General features: G+C 46.1%; 1 protein-coding gene across 1 annotated transcript in view; it reads left to right on the forward strand.

The window, feature by feature from the left end:
- NCKIPSD (NCK interacting protein with SH3 domain) overlaps positions 1 to 17,659 on the forward strand; it is a 180,951-nt gene that overhangs the window by 70,265 nt on the left and 93,027 nt on the right. Inside the window, exons 3-5 of the mRNA XM_082265194.1 lie at positions 72 to 273; positions 2,253 to 2,340; positions 6,688 to 7,259. Coding sequence (XP_082121320.1) covers positions 72 to 273; positions 2,253 to 2,340; positions 6,688 to 7,259 — 862 coding nt within the window. The remainder of the gene's footprint in view (positions 1 to 71; positions 274 to 2,252; positions 2,341 to 6,687; positions 7,260 to 17,659) is intronic.

The following is a 17,659-nucleotide window of genomic DNA, read 5'->3' on the forward strand; positions in this document are numbered from 1 at the left end:
TGCACTATGATTGTGGCATGGTTGTTCGTTTTTTTTTTTTTGCTTTGACCGTTTATATTTTTCTTTTATAGAAAACTTATCCATCACAGGAAGGAAACTCAGTCTCGAAAGACCCACTCACCGACCGGCCATTCAAACTCCTTGACCACCTTGTCTAGTGACCACCACTTGGATTCTGGCCGACAGCCTAACGGTATTTGCCGGAGTGGTTTTGACCGTCCCATGAGTTTGCCGAACTCAGAGGTGACGTCTGAGGAAGACGCCACCTACCAGGTATGTTAGAGTTTGTATTGGCTTTGTGCTGCGTTCCAGTAAAGCATAATCGTTTCACATTTACCCTGTGGCATGGAAGTTATTAAAGGACAGCAGCCCACTGACGTGGGAACATTGAGTGGTTATATGGAGCCTTAAAAACACCAAAGCACACTCTATTTGCCTGGGCAGTCCCTCAAACCCAGGCACACTCTTAAAATTGCCTCAGCTTCGAATCAGCTTTGACTCACAGCTTTGACTCACTTCTTGCAATCTCATCCCTTAGGTCCCTCCCTCCGGATTTGAGAGTGGGTAGTGGGACAGCATTGGAGAGGTCTCACCAAGGCTCTAAAGTCTGTCCGTGCCAGTAGGCACTAATTCTGAGTGGGGAAAAGTGTGATAGATCTTCCTTGTGAATGGCCTTTAAGATAAGTAGAGAAAGATTCAGCCATGATGAACCTGAGTAGGGAAAGTATGGACCACCTTATGTTTTTTTTTTTTTTTTTTACATGGCTCAATAAGGTTCTGAAATTCCTGTAAGTGCAGCTATGCTTGCCTTATGAATGGCCTTGAAGCTTAGTGGGAAAAGACAGGTCACATTGAACTTGAATGGAAAAAGAGTAAGATGCAATAAATTGAAGTAGGGAAAGTGTGGGTCACATTTATTACCATGCGTTTTGTAGAGGACTCGCAAAGGTGCTGAACTTTCCACAAGTGACCGTAGACTTGACTAGGGGATGGCATTAAACCTGAGTGGATTAAGGGCAGGCCAAGTTGAAGCTAAGTGGGTTGAGTGTGAATATGGAAAGTGTGGGACACGAGATTTGGACAGGACTCACCAAGGTGCTGAAACTGCTTGAGGAAAGTTAGGCCATATTGAACCTGAGTGGGGAAAGAGCAGGCCAAGTTCAACCTGGGTGGTGAAAAAGAGGCCACAGTGCATCTAAGTAGGAATGGGCCACCTAATTACAATGCGTTTTGGAGAGGATTCACTGAGGCACTCAAATTTTAACAAGTGCCAGTAGGCCTGTCTTATGAGTTTCCTTGAAGCTGAGTGGGGAAAGCCAAGCCACTTTGAACCCAAAAAGGGAATTAGCAGGCCAAATTAAACTGAGTGGGGATAGAGCGGACCACATTCAATCTGATTCGAGATCTGATTGTGGACCACTTTTTTTACAATGGATTTTGGACAAGGCTCACTAAGGTGCTAACATTTCTGCAAGTGCAGATAGTCCTGTCTTACAAAATGGTCTTAAAGTTGAGCAGGGAAAGACCTGCCACAATGGGGAAAGGGCTGGTCACTTTTGGCACTTTTCCACTGCAAGTACCGGCTCGGCTCTACTCGGCCCTGCTTGGCCCGGTTTGCTTTTCCACTGCTGGTACCGCATGGTACGGTGTTGGAACGGTTCGGTACGGTTTGCTATTCCACTAAAGTAGTACTAAAGTTAAGTGGGTGGGATAACAACGATTCTCTGACCAATCAGTGGCTAGTAGTGACTGCATGCAAAGGATTGTGGGATATGGTACCGGGTATGGTACCTCTTGGAACCACAATCGAGGTGGTACTGTTTTAGAGAGCCGTACCGTTCGGTTCCATGTAGTGGAAAAGTGCCGCCGTACCGTACCGAACCGTTCCTACACTGCACCATGCGGTACCAGCAGTGGAAATGCACAAAAGCGAGCCGAACCATTCAGTTCCATGCAGTGGAAAAGCTCCTTTTGAACCTGAGCAAAGAAAAACACAACATGGTGAACTTGAGTAGGAAAAAGGATGCATTGTTTGTTCAAAAATTGCCCTTTCTTTTTGGCTGTTGCAGGCCTGATGATGCACATAAGAGCATGAGATGAAGCTTTTAAAGAAGTTTGAAAAAAAAAAAAAGCTACACCATGGTGATGTTCCATAAACATAATTAGCAGTTCATTGGTTGGCTTTACTGTTTGCTTTTAAACATTCTCTTCTTGTAGTGTACTGAGGTTTTATTTTCACCCTCTCTCTGAAGGTTCCCCCTCAGGCCCGTCGTGCTGCTCCAACCACACCTCCTCCACCAGAGAAACTCCGAAGTGCCCAGACAAAACAGACTACTAAAAGTAAGCCATAAACTTCACTTGTCTATACATCGGTCAGTGCAGTCACCTTTTTTGGATAACAGCTGGGGAAAATCTAGAATATAACATGTCCCTAAGGGTGCAATGACACCTGCGAATGCATCCTGCCTCTGATTAGATGCAAGAACACTAGCAGGGGTTTACACAACTAGCTGTGGGATGCAGCCCCATTGAAAGCAATGGGAGGCTACTGGCTCCTGAGGCTCCTCACAGCCATTCACATATAATCATTCATGCAGAGATCCCATGCAAGCGATCAGCCCTGGACGCAGACTGCCTTGCATCCACTGTGATCGCTGCATGAGCGATTACATGCACGCGGGAGTCTCTGGCATGGCGCACAGCTCTGAAGGCATGGGTATGCCGTTCCTTCAGAGCGCATGCTTCAGTGTCCTCAACAGCTGCTGCTCACTAAAATATCTCCTAAACATTGCACAGGCTGGAGGGCTTCATTCTAAGGTATAGATTTCATAATGTGCTAGTATGCGATGCATACTAGCACATTATGCCATTGTCTTGCAGTTTGTTTTTTTTTTAAAGGTGTGGTTAGTTACTGTATCTCTCACTAAACTACCACTACTACTCCAACACATGTTAATTTTAATGTGTATCGAAGAGGGAAAGTGTTCTTAAAGGAACACTCAGCCACAGATGATGACCCCAATGCCCTGACTTCCTGAGCGAGGTATTTATGGAGTAGTAGAAATTGTATCTTTGTCTCCAGAGAATGTACAGCCTATATACAGATATAGGCTGACAGCTGTTTGTATTATTTGCGATGGTAAGATTCCTTGTGTAGGGTGGAATGGTTCTAAAACCTGGACATAAATAAAATAGAATTCCACAAATGTCAAGTACACTAATCTAGAGGCCACTTGATGCAACATTGGAGAAGCTTTGCATCCTCTTAGAGTGGAGCCCCAGTTTTTTTTTTTATTTAAAAATTCAAAAGGCCAACATTATTCAAAATAAAAAAAAGTCTGCAGAGAACCTATGATGATGCCTCTAGGCCTATCCTCCTGACCCCAGCTTTACTTCCTACAGTGTTTCCCCGAAAATTAGACTGGATCTTATATTAATTTTGGCAACAAAGTACACAGTAGGGCTTATTTTCAGGGTAGGTCTTATCATGTAATGTGTATTTGCTGGTGCCTGTACCCCCTCTCTTCTCTCCCCATCTCCCTCCCTGCCTGTCGGCTCAGGAGTCATTAGCATTGAGTTAGTGGCTGTAAAAATCCTATAATTTACTCTATTACAGTATTATATAATGTACAATGTGTGCGTCTCTAATATAATTGTGCCAAATACCTTCGTTACAGCGCCGCTCAGCTGACCTCCCGCTTAAGTGACCCGCCGGAGCTCTCTTCCCCAAACCAAGCACTGCAGAGGTAGGGGCCGAGATTCCCCGCTGACAGGCGGGAGGAGAGCAGCGGGGGGTCAGCTGAGCGGCGCTGTAACGCAGGTATTTGGCACAATTATATTACAGAAAAACACACATTGTACATTGTAGAATACTGTAATAGAGCGGATTATAGAATTCTACAACCACTTTAAACCATGGCTTCTTTTCGGGATGGGGCTTATATTGCAGCGATCCTGGAAAATCACAGTAGGTTTAATTTCCGGGTAGGTCTTATTTTTTGGGGAAACACACATTCATAGCAGTCCCTGCCCTTCAAACGGCTAACAAACTAAGGCCCCTAAAGCCCCGTACACACGTACCGATTGTCAGCCGCAAATATTCGGCCGCCGACCGATCGGCCGATTGTAGGCTTGTTAGTATGATGCTTCCGACAGCGCATTTTCGGCCGAACAGAATCTGTCGTGCAGGCATTAAAACTTTTGTTGGCCGTCACCAGAACGGCCGATTGTTTGCCAGTCAGTACAGATTTCGGCCGACAGACAGCAGATTTGCAAGACTGGGCATGCTCAGAGAAGAAAAAACACACGGAAAGTTAACCATCACATGACATCACTTCTGCAGTCGGCTGTTGTTGGCCGACAAAATTCGTGTGCAGTCTTATGCATTTTTCAACAGACACGACAGCCCTGGACAAAAGACCGCCGATCGTTCGGCCGACAATCGGTACGTGTGTACGGGGCTTAACTCACATTTATACATACACATACCAGGGCCAATTTAGACAGGAACCAATTGACCTACCAGCATGTCTTTGAAATGTGGGAGGAAACGCACGCAGACACAGGGAAAACATGCAAACTCCAGGCAGGTAGTGCCATGGTTAGGATTCAAACTAATGACTCTAGTATTGCCAGATGGTAGTACCAACCATGTAGCCACTTTTCCTACTTTTCATACTTCACTTGGGATCAAGGTGTTGGCTCTGGAGACTTAAAAAACCTTAAGTGGAAGTTCCAATGCTTTTTCTATTTTCAGATTCTCTTATCGGGCTATATTCAATCCTCCGTGTTAGACAGAGGATGTTAAATCAGACTTCTTCTGTAATTTTTAAGAGCTCCTATGGAAAGGAAGCACGTGACCCAGCAGACAACTAACAAGGAATTTGTCACTGTTCCAGGTCTAGTTATATAACCAACACTGAAGCAGAGGCTCATTGTCGGAAAGAACCAGCAATTGGCTGCCTCTGCGGGAACATCGCGCAGAGGCCAGATGACCAGTTCCTGAATTGCGAGCAGGGGGGTGTGACTAATGTTATGTCAATAAGCAGGCAATATAGAAAACATGCAGGTGCCCCAAAATGCCTCCCCCCTATCTGGACATTTTTTTTACAGTCTGCTGGGAGCCCAGCAATCCTAAGTGCACTAATTAGCAAAACACAACTTCAGCTGGGCCTCTGCCCCTCTCCTGCCCAGTTAGCCTACCTGCTTGTCCAGCAGCATCACAGACCAATAAGAAGGCCTGATGGTCTGGAATGGGCAGGGCTAAGTGCAAACTCCTCATTGAAGTAGCGATCTTATAGCATGAGGGAGGGTCAGAACCCGTCAGGTTTATTTTATTTTATTGTCGTTGTCTGTGTCCCCACTGGGTTGGGATCATTCTTTGGCAAGAAGTGATTACAAATCGACCCAAAGTAAGAGGTAGTCGCACCTATGGCAGGTGCCTTAAAGCTAATTTAAAGGGAAAATCCAAAACTACTCCTGCCCTGGGGCTCCACTAACCCATCCCCTGTATGGGTTAATTACATGTTTTTATCTAGGGTACAATTAAAAAGTAGTTTCTTAGCTTTACCCCTCATTCACCTGGTAGACAGCCCTCTCCTCTTCTCTCTTTTGCTCTGGGTTGTGGGTGCTTCTGCATTGTGCATGACAATGTCCCATTGCAACCAATGCTATGCTAAAGAAAATCTGCTTTAGGAGACTGTTTTCATAGAGAGAAGGAAGCCTGCAGGAGTGAGAAATAAGGTAAGTAAAACTGGTTTTAAAGGTACCTTATACAAAAATGAGCATTTACCCATTGTAGTACGCGGGGAGCCCCAGTGCAGGGATGACTTGCATTTTCCTTGGAGTTTTGTGTTCAGAAGGTCACTTTCTATTCCTCTGTTGGGGACTGTGAAAAATATATTTGATTTCCCATAACTTCCTGTTTTTGGAGAGATGGCCACCACAACAAAGAGTGAGATATGACCTCCTAGCATGGATACCGACAGCAAAAAAGATAGATTCCAAACTTTAGCTTTTGTATCCCAAACCAGCTAGAAAAAAAAGTGTAGATGGGGTTCTACTTTAAACATTGACCACATGTTTAAAGCTGAATTCCAATAATTCAGCCTCTTTGTAAACAGGAAAGGCACACTATGAGTTAAATCCAAGAAGCTGCATGACATCTCCTAGGCTTATTTCTTTTATTTACATTTGACAGATTTATTGCTCTGCTGTAGAGACACACCGGGATCTGAGAGGAGAGAAGCACACAGAGCAGCTATGCTAGTCCCTCTCCTCTGCAGCCCATTCACAGAAGCCTTTGTATTTTTTAAATGTGTTCCCATAACACCAAGGCTTCTGTGAATGGGCAGGAGGAGGGAAGGGGCCGGAATAGCAGCTGCAGCCATGGGCTCCTGGAACTACAGCGATGGTGGTCTTCTGGGAATATTCTAAAGCTGTCCGATATAAATAGGGCTATAAGAGGTGTCATGTACCTCACTGGACTTAACTCATACTGTGCCTTCATTTTTTACAAAGGAGCTGAATTCCTACAGTTCAGCTTTAAAGTTAGATGTTTGTAAATTTATAGGTCTGCTTCAAAACTATTATTTTTCACCAGATAAGTGCTTTTTAAAGTCTGTAGGCACTGTTAAATGTTTGCAAATCATATTAAATAATCTATGCATTTCTTTAAAAACTCTACAGATACTGACAAATCCTCCCGGTCCATACTGCACATGTCCACTACAAGCGTGTCGTCTCTTGACACAGCCTGCACAGCTTCCACAGACTCTTGTCATATCTCAGCAACTTCCAGTCCCAGTAACACCCCGCCACCAGTCCCCAGTAGGAGCGTGCACACTACAGTGTCTCATAACCTGGAAGCCTGCACCTCGGTCCCCGGATCCCTGAGCTCCCACAGTAAGCGTGCAGCCCTGGGGTCTCCAGGGCAGGAGAATCTTGTCGAAGTTCATCAAAATGCACAGACCAAGCGCACCGCTCCGGCCCCTCCTAGCGTGGAAGCATTCAATTCTGTCATTCATGACAGCAAATCCAAAGCACCTTCAAAGTCCGCCTCCATGGAGCCTACAAGTGCGCTTAGCAGTGTGCCAAAATCCATTGGTGCAGAGTTAATTGAACTGGTTCGAAAGAACACCAACCTTAGCTATGAGCTGTCTCGTGTGGCGATTGGAGTCATTGTAGGACACATTCAATCATCGGTACCGTCTACTGGGCCTGTAATGGAGCAGATTCTTATCTCTCTGGTAGAAAACAAGGTAAGGGGATTCGTTTCTGGAATGATTGTATCTTATGTGAGTTACGTGGCAAGGAAACATGTCATCTTTTTTGTACCTTGTCTAAATAGATGTGCCCGTTTTTGAACTGTAGGAATGAAATAAAGAGAACATATCAATCATATCAGAAAAAAAAAAAAAAAGATGCCTCTGTCTGAACACATTATGTCAAAACATGGCGTTACTAGTACAAGTTAGAATGACGGATGACATCCGTGATGTAGAACATAGCGGTATATCACAGCATGTCATCTGTCGCTTTGTCACAATACAGGGTGTTAGAAAACCGTACACCTAAACCCACCTTCTAAGCCAGGGGTGTCAAACTCAATTTCATCAAATGGCCGCATAAGCAGTATGATTGCCCTCAAAGGGCCAGTTGTATCCGGGGAGCGCTACATAGAGAGTGCAGAGTTCAGGAGTGCATTAGGTACAGAGTGTAAGGTTTAAGGGTTCACTATGCACAGTGTGCAACCCAACCCCCCCCCCCCCCCAAAGCTTTCTTGCATCTCTCTCTCCTACCTGGCCTGGCTCTAGTACCTACCTGTGTAGGCGGCTCTGCCTCGCCTTTCAAAGAGGTCGTTCTCTCTCTCAGCTTCTGGAGGTCTGTCCCTGCCATTAGTGTGTGCAGGGATCTGTTACTTCCGGGAGCCGCTGTGTTTGCAAGTGACAGCGAGAAGCGGAGGGCCAGAGCCGGAGGTGGTAGAATGGAGTTTCACCATGATCCGGCTGCAGAACTGGGTGCGAGGGCCACTTGATAAGACCTGGAGGGCCAGATTCGGCCCGCGGGCCTTGTGTTTGACGTGTGTTCTAAGCTGTCGGCAGGTTCACATATCTTGGGATTGTGGGTATTTGTAGATGTGGTGGAGGAGTTTGTAGGGGGGGGGGTCAAAGGGCATTGGCTTATAACCAGTTGTTGGGTGATGGAAATGTAGAGAGCATAAAGAGAAGCCCAACTCTGAAACATGTGCCAAAAACAGGCAGAGGATAACAGACTATTCACCAGTATTTCCTCTGATCTCTCTGCAGCTGATCCCTATTATGGTCTTGCTGTGTCATGTTCTGTTCTGACATTGCACATATTCTCCAGCACACCAAGGATCTTTGAATTACGTCCAAAGCTTTTATTGCAGAAAGAGCACATCACAAAGGACCAAGTGCAATGTTTAGGAGTCGTGCAGGACACCTTCAGGCATGTGGGAATATTGACTATACTTTGTTCTGGGTCTTCGTATGGAGAAGGCCATCTTGGTAGAGGCAGGGCTTTGCTACCTCACATCACAGCCTCCAGGCAAGGACAACAGGGAGCAGCACAGTTGTGACATCACCACATTTCATTCCAAATCTGGTGAGACTAGGAGGCAGAGACAGCAGTGCCCTAGATCTCACACTGCAGATATTCAGCTATGAGGCTGGTAGGTACAGAAATGCCAGGAGAACCGGCGAAGGACCAGAGAAGAGAAGGATCTGGGCTGCTCTGTGCAAAACCAACTGCCCAGACCAGGTTAGTATAACATGTTTGTTGTTTTTATTTTTTGAAGATTTTTATTCAAATTTGAGGGTTTTAAAACATACAATACAGAACCTATTGGGCATACCCAGGCTCGTGAAACATAACCATAGAAATGAAAAAAGAACAGTTACAGTTAAACAAAAAGAAAAAATGACGCTCGGACCACAAAGTTGAAATCACAGTTCTTCTAAATCAAAACTCAGGGTGACGATAGTAGAAAGAGAAGGATCGTATCGATGCCACTACCGCAAAAACCAGCACCAATCTAGATTAAGTGCCAGTTCACATTTCTGCGATCACAGAGATCGCATGTAATTCGGAGCGCACTGCTCCTAAAATGACATGCGATCTCTGTGCAGTGCAAATTCAACCATACAGTTTGTATGGCTGAATTTACACCGCAATCGCACCCAACACGCACAGGACCCTTTTTTTTGGTCCGCAGCAGAATTCTGTGCGAACTTTCAGATCGCACTGCGATATGCGATCTGATCTAGGGGGTATTGTTAACTTTTAATTGACACCCCCAGCGTATCGCATATGGCAGTGTGAACTGCCAGGGGTGCGGATGCGATGAGGGAACACGCTGTATATTCGCAGCGTTCCCGCATTGCAGAAATGTGAACCGGGACTGAGCCCCCGTTCACACTAAGGCGACCTGTGAGGCGACCTGGTCGCCTCACAGGTCGCCGTAGGTCGCCTTCCATAGGGAAGCTGCGGACCCGTTCTAATAGGAGCGACACAAGTCGCTCCGACTTAGAAAAAGGGTCCGGAGCTTCTTTGGGGCGACCCGGAGGCGACCGCCATAGACTTCAATGTTATGAAGTCCATGGCGGCCGCTCCGAGGTCGCGGCGCGCTGCTCACACCGTGACCTCGGAGGTCGCCACTCGAAGTCGGATCGCCCCTATGGCTCCGTTCACATCTAGGCGTTTTGGGGCGTTTTGGGGGCGTTTTTCTGCTCTAGGATCAGCTCTTAAAACGCCCAACAAGACAAATCCTATTCATTTCAATGGCCCCTGTTCACATCTGAGCGTTTTGACGCTGTATACAAAACGCCCAACGCTCAAAAAAGTACATGAGCTTCTTTTTGGGCAGATTACAGGCGTTTTCCATTGATCTCTATTCAATCTAAAAACGCCTGCACAAAAATCGCGGTAAAAATCGCGGTAAAAAAAACGCCGCAAAAATCGCGGTAAAATCGCGGTAAAAAACGCTACGCTCAGGTGTGAATGTAGCCTATGTGAACGGGGCCTTAGGCATGTCCTGAAAGCAATGTTTGTTATTTTTAACCAACCAAACAAAAAGAAAAAACAAGACTTTAGTATCACTAAGACTGAGCAGAGGGATGGAGCGGGGACACCACTGTGCAGCTTTATGTATTTTATTACAATGAGTAATGTAGATGTAAGCCCTGGTGCAGGAATGTGCTGCAAAGTAGACCTAGATCTGCGCCCCTTTAAGAGATAAAAAAGCAACCATGGACATTGAGTGTCATCAGTGCAATCAATCTGTGAGCTGTTGATGGTGTTTGCACAGCCCCTAGGCTCAGACCTCAGTGTCCCCTCTGTCCCACTTTCTGTGCTTTTCATGAAAACCTCTGCGGATAAATTCCAGGAAACTCTCGCATGTGCCTCTGGGCAGGTCCTCAGCCTCTACTCTGTGCTTTTCAATTAGCGTTCACTCTGTGGTTATAAGACAGCAAGGGATATACAATAAGCAACTCTGGGAATTCTGTGCTTCACCTGATGCAGCAACTAGAACCTCAGTTTTCTGTGGGGAGGCCAGGGGTCTCATTTAGCAGTGGAGACTGCTGCTGCCCGAGCCCTGTAAGCAGCACTAATTCCAGACAGGACCCATCAGTGCAGAATCATGCACTGATTGTCAGTGAATTGACTGACCACAAATTAGCACTAAATGGATCTAAGCAGGGAAAGGAAAAGTTCTGGGTGGCCGCACTCCAATGCAAACACCTTTACTGATGTGATAAGTCCATACAGCATAAAAGCATAGGAGACACTAACCGCAAACTGCTAACGCATTTCACACCCTTCACTGGTGCTTAATCATAGCAGACCTAAACCACAAATGAATGAGCAAATGTATATATGCATACAAAGGCTGCAACCCCAATTAGCTTAGCTTAGTTTACAGCCTTTGTATGCATATATATTTGCTCATTCATTTGTGCCTTATGTCCGCTATGATTAAGCACCAGTGAAACGCGTTAGCTGTTTGCGGTTAGTTTCTCCTATGCTTTTATGCTGTATGGACTTATCACGTCAATAAAGGTGTTTGCATTGGAGTACGGCCATCCTTTCCTTTCTCTGCTGTGTTGCAGAGCCAGCATTGGCTTGCAAGGTGGAGGTTTATTTGGAATGCTGATACCTGGAACTATCTTTGTCTGTAAATGGATCTAAGATTGAAGATTCACATCACAGGTTAATAATCAAAGTATGAATTTATTCAAGTAAGACTATACGAAGGTGCCAACACATTTTGGGGGCTAGAACGAACATGCTTTATGTCCTAGGGTCACAACGCCACTCCAATACATACAGTACAGTGAGCATTGTTCTCATAGGACAAGAAATGTGTTACTGGCAGGATCACCAGGAAAAAATAAAAGGGTGAAACATTTGGATAAAAGAAAACTAATGCAGTTGCTACAATCAGTACTGGTAAGCTGCAATGTAATATTTCTTTTTTTTTCTTGGGTTTAAAAATACTTTAAGGTTTCTCTTACACTTGTGGCAAGCCTACTGTCCTCTGAAAAGCAATCCGCAGTGGATCGGTTTTTGGAGTGCCATATGGCAACCGCTGACAGGCATTCGGGAGGCTCAACTGTCTCCTCCTGGCACCCATTTTCTTTCTTTACTTTATTTTATTTTCCTTTTACAAATTTTTACATCGAGGGACGGAGCTTGCGGTTGTATTTGGCTTGCAGTCTTTGTATTTCACGTTATCACATGCCTGATAAGGGTGTCCTGCAAGGCTCCAAAACGTTGCTTCTACTGTAATGATGCGATCGCCGAATAAAGCTTTGGACCTATTCTGGAGATCCATGGCGTGCTGGTGACCTTCTCTCACTTTAACTTTCAGTTGCATTGCAGCCCCCATTGATCTCAATGGGCAGGTCTGACAGGCAGTGTCGACTCCTGCAACTGTATGTGTACAGCTTCCCTGGCAGGCTGTAAAGTTAGGGTTCAGGTAGGCAGTAAAACTGTGACTCAGCCTCCTTTTTTTTTATATATTTTTTTTTTTTACCTCCTCTTTGTGAAAGAGCCCTAAGGCCTCTTTCACACGGGCGATCCGATCTGATCTGCCTGTCAGTTTTTCAGGCGGACCTGATCGGATGCTCTATGTATCCCTATGGGGCAGCGGGTGTCAGGGGAGACATCTCCCCTGACTCCCGCTGCTATCGGATCCTATCCTGTCCGTGAAATCCGAAATGATGGAAACCCTATTTTCCATCCGTCTGGAGGATCGGATGTGATTGGATGAGAACAGACAGGCTGTCCATTCTCATCCGATCTCCCTATAGAGGACAGCGGGGTTCTGACAGCTCCGTCTCTGCACACAGAGCAGAGACGGAGCTGTCAACCCCCTGCTCAGCGGGGATCAGCGGATTGATCCCCCGATGAGCAGAACGGACTCCATCGAGGGGTGCGCCCGTGTGAAAGGGGCCTAAGGTTTCATTTAGACATGCAGTTGGGGGCGGTAGAAATTTTCACTTGAGCCACATTTTTGCCACCTGCCAACCGCATGTATAAATGAAGCCTTAGGGTTCTTTGACACGGAGGGCTGAACCTCAGTTTTATTGCCTCCCCAAATCCTAACATTACGGCCCGACAGGGAAGTTGTACACATGCTGTGGCATTTTTAACTTGGGACTGCAAGTCAACACTGCTTGTCAGACTTGCCTATTGAGATGAATGTGACTGCACTGCAAGTGTGAGCCAGAGCAAATAATTTAGCAATAGGCAGCAGACGGGTGTTTACATGCCGCAGTCGCAATGCCTTGCTTCGCACCTGCAGCATAATTTACCTGGAAAGTAGCCATCGGTAGGTGGCCCGCCGACTGCTACACACTCAAGCAAATAGGCGAGCGGCACAAACACCCCGCTACTGCGTATAACGCATGTGGTTGCGGTGCGTTTGTCGGTAAAAAATGGGGTTAAAACAGGGGATAAGGCGCCACATCACTTCCTCACCACCTGTCAGTAGCCTCTGAAGTAGTTGATCGACCGATTATCGGCAAAGCCGTTTATCGGAAGGCCGATATCAACTTTTCCCGATATATCGGTATCGGCCCCGGAATTGGCCGATATTACCGATATTTTCATGATGTCATTCTGCCTTCTTAGGCCGCCTCCCTCGCCTTGGACAGCCTCGCCTGGAGTCAGGACTTGTCTCGCGGGAGTGTATCACAGCCATACACCCACCTACAGCAGCCTGGTGCCAGCTAGCCTCCCACACCCACATGCCCTGTACCAGTCAGGCACTGTACCAGCCAGCCAGCCACCCACAGGCCCTGTACCAGCCAACCACCCACAGCCCCTGTGCCAGCCACCCACCACAGGGTGCCAGCCAGCCAGCCAGCCATTAAACATTAAACAAAAATTAACATGTTCAGTACCAGATTTGTGTCAAAATTGTCTTTGTTTTTCAAAACTTTAAATGTACAAAATGGGCCGATACCGTTACGTTGTGACCAAAATATCGGTATCGGCCCTGGAAATAACATGTCCCTCTATCTCTACTCTGAAGCACAAGCCAAACGTGCATCGGGCTTCAGAGGAAAGGGAGATAGACGCTCATCTGTATCTAACCTAATTGTCATTAAAGCCTCCTGTTCAGTAGAGGAAAAACCTGTAGGGGGTGCTAAGTGTGTGGATGAATTTATTGGTAATTATTTGTAACCTTGAAGGCCGTGGTGAGATGACGGACCTTTTTAGAAGCTCCGGTACAATTTTATGATTAAACAAAACGGCTGATTTTGAGTCGGCTAATAGAAGGTTTATTTCTCGGTAAAAGGTTTGTCATTTATTTTGTTCTTTTAGATAATTTGTGTTTTTTTTTGTTCCTTCCTCCTACAAAGAGAAATGTCTGTTATGTTGTAATTTACAGAGACAACTCCCTAATTGGAATCGGATGTTGGCTCTCTGAGCGGTCTCTGGATTATGTTTGTACTTTGTGGTTCAGAGAAATCTGGCTCTTGTGTGTTTCTGAAATAAGAAGACATGCTGCTTGAACAAAAAAAAAATAAAACTGTCAGGTTTGTTCATAGTTAAAGCTGAACTCTGGGATTAAAAAAAAAAAAAATGCACTTGCAGCGAGAGCCCCTTTGCTGATTGCTACACTAATGGGCCATACACACTATAAGATTTTCTGAAGATTTTACCAAAACCATATAATATGAGGTCAAACCTAAACACTTTCAATTTGTATGCAATCTGGCAGGCCCTTGCACTACATAGAAAAGGTAAGTCTGAAGGAAAAAGTCTTCAGAAAATCTTATAGTGTGTATGGCCCATTAGGCTCCGTTCACATATAGGCATTTCAGATCATGGGCAGAATTGCCACGATTCTGCCTGCGATTCCGAACCATTGCGAGTCGCGAGACACCTGAGCGATTCCTGTGACTTGCAATAGCACCCCAAACGTGGAGCGATTTTGCTGCAATTGTCGACGAATCGCGGTAAAATAATGCCAACAGAATCGCGGAATGACTGACGCCCAAAAGAAGTGCCAAGAACTTATTTTGGGTGTCAGGTGTTCCTCGATTCTGTTTGTGGCAAAATCGTGCCACATTTGGGGTGCCATTGCAAGTCACAGGAATCGCTCGGGCGTCCCACGAATTGCAGTGGTTTAGAATCGCGGGCAGAATCGCGTCAATTCTGCCCGCGATCTGAAATGCCTATATATGAACGGAGACTTCACAAGAATTTTATTCTCCAAAGATAATCCTTACACATCCACTACTGAATGGCTCTGTAATCTTTTTTTCATAAAACCCTGTTTCCCTTACGTCCTCTGACATTCGCCACCCATCCATTTAGCCTTCACTAGTGGGTAATGGCGCCCTCTGCAGGAGCAAGCTAGGCAGTTTAACAGGTTAATAAAAAACTTTCTATACCTAGACAAACCTCTAGGGGGTAATCTCTCCTGAACCAGATATCACTGTTCCTCAATTGGCCGCAAAGTTTTGAGTGTGGCGGTTGTTTGAAAAGACAAATTTTTTCTGTCTCTTCCTTCGGGTGTTTTTCTTTGTTGTTCTGGGTTTGCTCCCATTTTGGGCTTGTTGCCCTGTGGGCAGGGGCGTAACTACAGGGGTTGCGATTGCAACCGGGCCCCATGCCCCAAGGGGGCCTGTGCGGCTCCCCTGTACACCTGGGGGCTCCGGTGGGGGCAGCATGTAGAGAAATCACTCTCCACCTTTTTCCTCCTGTAGCTGCGGGAGTAAAATGGAGGAGATTGGTTCCTCTGTATGCTTTACCAGCTCCTTCCTTTTCGGAATGGACAGAGTCATAGTCAGTGACATTGTAAAAAATAAAATAAAATGATAAAAAATAATACAATTAAAATACCAAAAAATAAAAACTACTTACACCAGTGGGTGAACTTCCAGGATCGCCAAGGTCACACTTGCGACAGGACCCTGGCATTCCACCACCGTAGGGAGGCCCCAAGATGGCAGGAAGGGGGCCCACTGCAGGACTTGTGAAAGGGACCCGCTGCGTGACTGTAATAAAGGGCCCCGCAACGAGTGTAAAGGGCCCCAGGATCAGTGGGAAGAGCCCCAGGCTTGAAGGAAAGGGCCCCGGCCAGGGGTCCAGGGGGCCCTTCATGGTTTCTTGCACCGGGGCCCTGAAGGTTCTAGTTACGCCTCTGCCTGTGGGCTCAGGTTGTTTTTTTCTAGCCCAGTTGTTTTCATTACCTTTTTAAGTTGGTTGCGTCTTCCCCCCCCCCCCCCCTCACACCTGCACTGCTTTGGGACATCACACTAGTGAAGGCTAAATGGATGGGCGGCGACTGTCAGAGGACGTAAGAGAAAATTTAATTTTTGTAGAACTTACCGTAAAATTCTTTTCTCTGAGTTCTCTGACAGTCGCCGCCCCCGCCCCTCTGGTTTTTGGATCTGGGGGTTGTGGCCTTCCGGTACTGCTTGCTACAAACTGAGGAACAGTGTTATCTGGTTCAGGATAATGGCTGAGGGATGGCCCCCTAGAGGTTTGTCTAGGTATAGAAAGTTTTTTATTAACCTGTTAAACTGCCTAGCTTGCTCCTGCAGAGGGCGCCATTACCCACTAGTGAGGGCTAAATGGATAGGCAGCGACTGTCAGAGGACTCAGAGAAAAGAAATTTACGGTAAGTTCTTACAAAAATTATTTTTCCTGCCTGCCTTGTAATGACCTTTTGTGAGCCCCCGAACCTTTGTTTTCCCCCTCACTTCCCTTTGTGCGGAATGAGCAATGCATGTTAGTTGCAGTCATGTACACTGCTCTATGCACACCACACATCCCATAGTCCACATTCCATTTTGAGAACGAGCAAGAGAGGGTGGCTACGTTCTTGCATATAGCAGGACCATGGAGAACAAACATAGCCACCCTCTAACAGGAAGTCAGATCACAGGCTCAGAGCAATAGAACAGACTTTCAGTCCCCTGCAATGTTGGCACAGCCCCTCCTGCAGGGACATCTTCTTTGGCACACATCTGCGCACATGCAGGTATTTCTCATACATGCGCAGACACTCTGAGATCTAGGAACATACCTGCTCAGTCTCCGCACATGCATGGGAAACCCCCCCCCCCCCCCCCATACATGCAGATTTGCTGCAGGGCTTTGCCGGACCCCTAAAACCCTGTGGCACCTCTGCACACACTTGAAAACACTAAAGCGGAGTTCCACCCTAAAAATGAACTTTGCACCGTCCGTTAGCTTAAAAAAACCTGAAAAAGAATTGGATAATTACATTTTTTTTTTTTTGTTTCACTTACCTTGTTTTTAATGAAAATAAACTTCGCTTCCTGCCTCTTCCTCCCTCTGCGGCAGCGGCCCCCGACGTCACTTCCTCCTTTGCATTGACTCCTGGGAGATGAGCGTCATCAATCCCAGGAGTCAGTGCGCCTGCACCGGAGTCACTTATCACTTCCGGTGCAGGCGCGTCATTCCCTGCTGAACAGCTTCTGGGCATGTGCAGAACCAGCTGCGGGATGACGCGCCTGCACCGGAAGTGACGAGCAGGGCATTCTTGGACACAGACATCCAGGAAGAGGACGATCCGGCTTCAGCTGCCCACACCTGAGATGGCAGCACTGGACAAGACATTTTCAAGGTAAGTTTTTCTTCTTACAGTAAGTTACACCGGGGACAGATCAGAGGCTATCGTTGCTTAAATGCACTGCCCTGACTGTCCCGGGGGGATTTTTAGTATAAAAATGTATTTTATGGTGAAACTCCGCTTTAAAGAATTGTGTCCCTTTAACCACTTGCCGACCGTATAACTTCGATATACGGTGGCAAAGTGGCACAGCTGCGCCGGATCATGTCTGAGGCGCGCATGTAGCTCGCTTCTGCTGTGATCACACACAGCCGGAGCCCAGCGGCGGGTACAGTGGACCCGATGTCCGCTGGTACCCGCTGATTGTTCAGAACACAGACAGAATGGCGATCTGCCTATGTAAACAAGGTAGATCCCTGTTCTGTCAGTAGGAAAGGCGTTAATCCTGCGTTCCTGCAAAAAAATATATATATATTTTTTTTTTTTATCAAAAAAAAAATATATATATATATATATATATATATATATATATATATATATATATATATATATATATATATATATATATAATTTATTTATTTT

Source organism: Pelophylax lessonae, assembly GCF_965119305.1.
Source record: "Pelophylax lessonae genome assembly, chromosome: 8".
Lineage (NCBI taxonomy): Eukaryota > Metazoa > Chordata > Amphibia > Anura > Ranidae > Pelophylax > Pelophylax lessonae.